We start from the raw sequence: 6,970 nt of genomic DNA on the forward strand, positions 1-6,970 counted from the left end.
GCAGAGAGTTAAATTGAGAGGCTGATCCAAGATGGAAGGGAAGGGGGCAAAGGAGCAAGCATTTATTAAGCACCTGCTGTGTTCAAGTATTAGCTCCATTGATCCTCAGAACATCCCTGAGACGGGCTATTATTATCCCTGTTTTACAGATGAGGGAACAGAGACAGGCCAGTCACACATCTGGATCAGAACTCAGCTAGTGTTGCTAAGGGAGAGAAGTTGTTCAGTTCAGGTGTTTGCCCTACTTCAAGCTTCAAGCAGAGGCAGAGAGAGCTGGGAATACTGTAAAAGTGGAATCTTGTTCAGTTACTGGTTGGACTGGATGATCTGAGGTTCCTCCTGAGATTGAGATTGAGGTCTGAGAGATTCGGCTTCCTGATTTCTTACCCTCAAGTGCGCTTTCCCTTGGTAAGCACAGCCTCGTGGCTACGGGACCGGGAGATCCTATTCGATTTGCACAGCATAGTTCCAGGTTTTTAAAAATACAGTCTCTGCTAGGGGTATTGGGGTAGGTACCAAATTCTTAATAAATGCTTGTAGGTTGAGTCATGGTGGACCAGAAACAACACGATTAGGGAGGTAATGATCCTTTCATTTATTTCCAGGGTCCTAATCGAACTGGCCTCTTTCTTTTCCTAGTTATTTTCCTTCCCAGAAATAATCTCTCATCTCTAGTCCCCACCCCTGCCCGGAGCTTCGGCCCCACACTCCTTTCTTGGTCCGACAACCACTCCTTCCCCATTCCTAAAGAGAGAGGGAGAGGTTTAAAGATGTCCGGCTCAACTGAACAGAGGTTAACCATTCAAGCGCCTACCGGGATCCCCGCGCGATGCTAGGTGCTAGGGTACAAATATATAGTGTGAGTGTCCGGCGTGGGGTGCTGGGCGTGCTCTGCACAAAGCCAATGCTTGTTGGAGAGCGTTTAATAAATATATGGTTGTGGAGTGAACGCGTTTCCTTGTTTCTGTGTCTCCAGCGAGTTTCCAGGTGCACTTCCTTCGTAGAGGCGATCTCTCTGCTCCAGGGTCCGGGACTGACCCTGGCTCCTCTTGTCCCTGGGCACCCGTCCACGCATCCCTTCGCGTACGTGGCGGGCTGTGCTTCCCAGAGAGACCGCCTTGGGGGGGAGGTAGGGTAGGAAGGGGGGAGAGGAAGGAGTGAACAGAGAAGGAGGCGGAGGGGAGGAACAGGAGGAGTAAGGGGAAGGGGAAGAAGAGGAGGAGAGGTAGGAGAGAGGGGGAAAGGGGAGAGGGACGAGGTGGGGGGAGAGAGCGGAGGGAAGCCGGGGCGCGGTCTGCACCGCTAATGCCCCGCGGCCCTGGAAAAGCAGGGGAGCCAGGAGAGACGCCAGCCAACCACACAGTCCCCATAAACCAGCCAGGCGCGAGCCTGGGAGTGGCTGAGTCAGGAGGGGAGGTTCCCTCCTCCCTACGACGTTTCACAGGCCTGGACGGGGGATGGCATCTCCAGCAGCGGCCCCTGCCCGAGCCAACCCACCGCGACAGCAGCGACGCTGGGTTCTGGAACCCAGCTGGGGAAGGGGAGGTGCCAGGGGCGGGGCTAACCTCCCAAGGCCCCGCCTCCTGACCTCCTGGGCGGCCGGCCGGCTCCCGGCTCCCTGTGCCTATTGGCCAAGGCTCCCGCCAATCGCTGGGACTCCCCCTGTGCTGCTAGAGCCCCTGGCCCCAACACAGTTCAGTGTCCCGGACCCCGGTCCGGGCTGCTGCAAGTGGGATCAGCGAGGAAGCCGGCAGCCGGCATCTGGCTCCTAGCTCGAAGAAGGGGCTCCTCCGTGAGGGCCAGAGTGGAGGAGGGCGCGGCTGGCAGGGTGTCGGCGGGCTGGGTGTAGCCAAGGAGCTCCCACGCGTGTCCGCGGAAGGCAAGGGTCCCACTCTGGACAGCCAGGCCGCCCCCGCGAAGGTGTACAGCGCCCAGCCGGTCCCGCCCTGGGGTGGTTGACGGGGGCCGTGTGAGCCTCGAGGCCCATTCGTGGACTGACAGTCCCCGAAGTGACCAGTTCGGAGAGGGGCCGGTCCGGAGAAAGCCGTCCGGAGAGTGACCAGTCCAAAGCGAGGCCGGGCAAGAGCGATCAGTACGGGAAGGGAGCGGTCCTGCTGAGGGCGGGCGGCCAAGCAGCGGACTGCGGCAGGGACAGCTCCGGGCCGGCCGGGAGGGCCGAGCTTGGTGGCGGCCGGGCCCATGGCAGAGCCGGCGCTGCCGCTGGTGACTCGGCTCAGCTATGCCGTGGGCCACTTCCTGAACGACCTGTGCGCCTCCATGTGGTTCACGTACCTGCTGCTGTACCTGCACTCGGTGCAGGGCTACAGCTCATGGGGCGCCGGCGTCCTGCTGCTGCTGGGCCAGCTGGCGGACGGCGTGTGCACGCCCCTCGTGGGCTACGAGGCGGACCACTCCGGGGGCTGCTGCGGGAACTACGGGCCTCGAAAGTCCTGGCACCTGATCGGTAAGGACCCCCAGGCCCCTGCTCCGCCGTCGTATTCCCCCGGGGGTCCCCTAGTCCTTCACAATTACCCCTTTTCTAGGGAGGGGCCACGTGAGTAGGTGCATTCCCCCTCTCCCCCGATCTCCCCTCACTAGTGGCCCTGCCTGGGGCTTTTCTCCCTCCAGCTTAGCGTGTGCCTCCTTCCTGTTTTTCTGCCCCTTCCCCACCTTCAGTATGTCCATTTTTCCAAGACTGAAAGCATCTCCAAAAGGGACTCTGAGTGATATGGTGTGAGGAGGCCATCGTGAACTTCGCAGGCCAATCAGTGATGCAAGCTTGCCGACACACCTGTCTGTGTTTATGTTTTGGAAGGAGTGACTGGCAGACTCTGTGTGTGTGTGTGTGTGTGTGTGTGTGTGTGTGTGCGTGGACAGCCCATGAGTCTTTCTGATTCTAGGACAGAGATGACATTTCTAAACCAGACAGTTGTGAAAGTCACTGTCCAGTGACTCTTCAGGGAGGTCATCCCATGTGAAAGAGCGTTGGGAATCACAGGGACTGTACTGTAATGGTGCCTACTATGCCTACTATATGTAGTCATTTCTCCTATTTTGGGAAGAGGTACTTCTGGAGTCATGAGGGACATTCAGTCATTGATGGAGGAGGAGGAGGGATAGTTAGGTCCTGTTTCAGAAAGCTTGGCAGGCTGGAGTGCTGGGGTTGGGGTGGAGTCAGGAGTTCAAGGAACCAAGAGGAACCTAAGAGTGTTGGGGCTGCTGCGGGGTAAGAAGGCAGTAATCCTTCTTCTGGTTGGCTCACTGCCCTGCCTTTGAATGCTGAGGGGTTATAGTGATAAGACCCAGACTTGAACCTCCACCCATTTGAACATCTCTCTCCCCACCCCAGATCTTTGTTGCAGCAATATAGCAATTATTTATTTTCCTCTTTTCTTTCCCCAGTGTGGAGAGAGAGCTCTCCAGTCCTTTCTTGAATCTGTAATATTCTATAATGGTAAGGATCTTGTACAATTCAGCCTGATAGTTTATGGAATCCAGAGACCATTATAGAATTTGGGTGGCATTCTGATAATTGGATAGGTTCCTAGAAGTCAGGTGGTGTACCCCCCTGCCCCACAGGGCAAGGACCAGAGGAGTCAGGAAGGGAAAATCCCTGCTGGGACCTTGTGTGGTCTCCCCAACCCAAACCCCTCATTTCTGCCTTCTAGTACTATCCCGTGCTGTTTTATGAGTGTTGGGAAAGGGTCCTTACTGTCCAAGGGTTAGATTAGTGTCTCTGATCACAGGGTGGGGTTAATTCTTCAGGCACCACCAGGTATCTGCCGAGATTCTGTAATGCTATAGGGAAACCCACACTGGTCCTGCAGTCAGGATACCAGGTTCCTAGCCTTATTAACTCCAGTTTACTAGCCAGGTGACTTTGAAATGCTCTTCCTCTTCTCCAGGAGGACGACCATAATCCTTGCAGTGCCTACCTCTCCCTGGAAGGAGAAATGACCTTCCCTTCCCACCCAGTTAGGGAGCCAAGGACCAGGGAGCAGGTCATCAGAAGGAGACTCAGGTCACCTCTCTTCCTCTCCTACCTTCCCCTAAGTTTTAGGAAAGGCCAGCTACATCAGCCGACTCCTCTGTTATTAGCATAAGTTCATTTTTGAAAAGCCATAGACTGGTTATTTCACACATTTTCTCCTAAGCATCTTTCCATTGCTTTTCTTTCACTTGACTCTTTCGCCACCTCCCTTGCTGATTATTTTCCCTTTGATAGGAAAACCAAGTATCCAACCAAGGTCAATGTCTTGTCCAAGGTCACACAGCAAATAAGTAGCTGAACCTGAAATTGAAGCCCCAGATTTGGTTTGGGTTGCCATATTTTAGAAGGGCATCAATAAACTGGAGAGTCTTAAGGATAATGAAGAATGGCTTTGAATTAGAGCATAGAGTTAAAAGAACTGGCCATATTTAGCCTGGATGAAAGAAGACTACATGAGGTGAAGTTTGAGGGACTGTGAGTAGAAAAGAGCTCAGACATATTCTCTTTGGCAGGAGAAGACACTGTGGATGGAACTTGCAGACAGATTCAGCCTTGAAGTAAGGAAAGACTTCCCAACAATTTGAGTTGTTCAAAAGAGGGATGAGCTAGTCTCAGGAAATAATGGCATGGTCCCTTCCCCACAGCACCTTCAGCCAAGGGTTGGATGGCCACCTTTTGTCAGCTCAGCTACAGAGGAGATGCTTGTGCAGAACCCTCCTTTGAGCTTCCTCGTTCCATTATAAGGTAGACCCAGAAGGTCTCGTGGAAAGGGGGAGGTGGTGACCTAGGAAAGGACGGGTTTGCAAGACTGGGGAAAGGAAGTGCAGTGGGAAACTGGGTATCAAGGACTGGGAAAAAAAAGAATTAAGGTTGTCTTGGGTCTTGCCCTCGAATAGGAAGCACCCAGTACAAGAAATGGCTAGTGGCCAAGAGCTGGGCAGATCTCCTTGACTTCCGGAGATAAACTTTACAACTGATTTCGTTGATATATAGAGTCTGGGTCAACTCTTCCTTCCCTTTCATTGTTTGCGTGCGCGCACACACACACACACACACACACACACACACACACTCACACACATTCACATCCACACTCACACACACCCCACACACATACATTCACACACATACCCACACTCACACACACTCACACACATTCACACACACACTCACACCCCCACACACACACACATTCTCACACACCCACACACATACACCCCCCCACACTCACACACATTCACCCATTCACACACTCACACACACATTCACACACACACACACACACACACACACACACACACACACACACACCCCTTCCCTCCTCAGCTCATCCCATTTCCCTTTTCCTCCCACTCTGACTGAATGGGGTGCGCTCTACATTTGGACACCTCATTCATTCATTGACCACCTTCTTCATTCATTTGCCGATCTGGTTGCTTCATTCATTCAGCAAACATTTATGTGCTGAACTCTGTGCTAGACTCTGGAACCATACCTAATTGAGCTGCTGCTTTCTAGGAACCCACAAAAGACCCCAACACAAATGTCATGTAAAATGGTGCGTTATAGTTAAGTACATTAAGGAACAAGGTGCTATTTGAAGTCCAGAAGAGAAAGGTCCTTACCAGTTGTGGAAGGTAAGGGGAGCTTTAAAAATGGGAAGGAACACTACAAAAGAAGGCAAAGGATCTGAGGTGTAATTAGTATGTGTCCACTAGAGCTTTGTTCCCAGGATAACGGCATTGAGGAGGCCCTCATTGTGCTGGAATGACATCTGTAGTGTGGAAACAACTGCATTTTGTGCCTAGTTGGCCAGACAAGTTATGGGAAGCTATGCCAGATCTCCTTCCTAGCTGCTACAATCCCCAGGAACTCCTTACAATCCTGCCTTTGCCAGTCAAGTTACTGCTTACTGGGATCTTCTCTTCACCCTCTTCTAACTAAATTGCCAAAAGCAACACATCGTCTAGCTAGGTCTATGGGAGGGAGGATGCTCCAGTTCCAAGACCAAGCATTTAGGTTGGCTGGGTAGAGGTTGGGGATGCCCAGAGATTGGTTACAGCACAGAAGGTGTGGAAGGGAAGTAATCTGAGAGAACTGTGGAGAGTGGAGAGTCTTGAATGCTAGGCACAGGAGTCTAACTTTATTCCAGAAGCATGGGGAACCATTGAAAGAAAGATCTTTACAGATATTATTGCCAAAGGCAGGGTGGTAACAAGGGACTGGATAAGAGTGGGAATAATGATAACAGCACTTTACTGAATTTGAACAAACTTTATTAAAAGGGTCAGAGTTTCCTTATCACCCAGGTCTCCCTATATTTAAACAACTCCTTAAGGTTTCCAAAATAGTCTTTACCTTTGTCTCACTGATAACCAGAGGTGGGGAACAAATATGGTTTGGGGCTGGATGTTGGGAAATTTTGACAGGGTGACAGGATCTAGGATTTAGAGCTGATTGGAAGTTTAGACATCTAATCTAACCCCCCTCAGTTTACCAAAAAGGCAGTAAAGAGCAGAGCCAGGCTGGGAACCCAGGTCTGTTGACTCCAAATCCAGTGCTCATTTTCTTCTTATACCACAGTGCTCCCATAAGAAAGGCCCAAACTAGAGAGAACATTGAAGATCCAGCCAAGGGTGCAAACGTGAAAGATCTGCCATAGACCTGAGGAGTGAGGTCAGGAGGAAGAGCAGGGCTAAGGGAAAAAATAATAAACTTGATTTCAGTCACATTGAGTTTGAGGTATTGGTAGGGGATGTTCAGGTGGCAATGTCCTTGGCCAAGGCCATCATGGGCCACATTCTTCCCTGATTCCTTGGCTTTGAGTGCTTGTGGAAACTTGAGGTATTTCTCAGGAAAACTGACTCCTTCCTCCCCACAACACTCCCACACCAGCTAGCTCTCTCCTCTCTCTTGCTCTCCCTTCTCCTTCCCAGCCCTCCTCTCCCCTCGTCTCCTCTCCTCTCCTCTCCTCTCCCC

The 6,970-nt window shown here is 52.0% G+C and overlaps 1 protein-coding gene across 2 annotated transcripts in view; it reads left to right on the top strand.

Moving 5' to 3' along the window:
* Positions 1-2,197: 2,197 nt before the first annotated feature.
* MFSD12 (major facilitator superfamily domain containing 12) overlaps positions 2,198-6,970 on the top strand; it is a 14,052-nt gene continuing 9,279 nt past the window's right edge. For both annotated transcript variants that reach the window (XM_069086864.1, XM_069086865.1), the window contains exon 1: positions 2,198-2,464. In XM_069086864.1, the coding sequence (XP_068942965.1) occupies positions 2,200-2,464 (265 nt within the window). In that variant the 5' untranslated portion in view covers positions 2,198-2,199. The remainder of the gene's footprint in view (positions 2,465-6,970) is intronic.

This window comes from Petaurus breviceps, unplaced genomic scaffold, assembly GCF_028583685.1.
Source record: "Petaurus breviceps papuanus isolate PSGF00001 unplaced genomic scaffold, PetGlider_PUasm1.0 180, whole genome shotgun sequence".
NCBI lineage: Eukaryota > Metazoa > Chordata > Mammalia > Diprotodontia > Petauridae > Petaurus > Petaurus breviceps.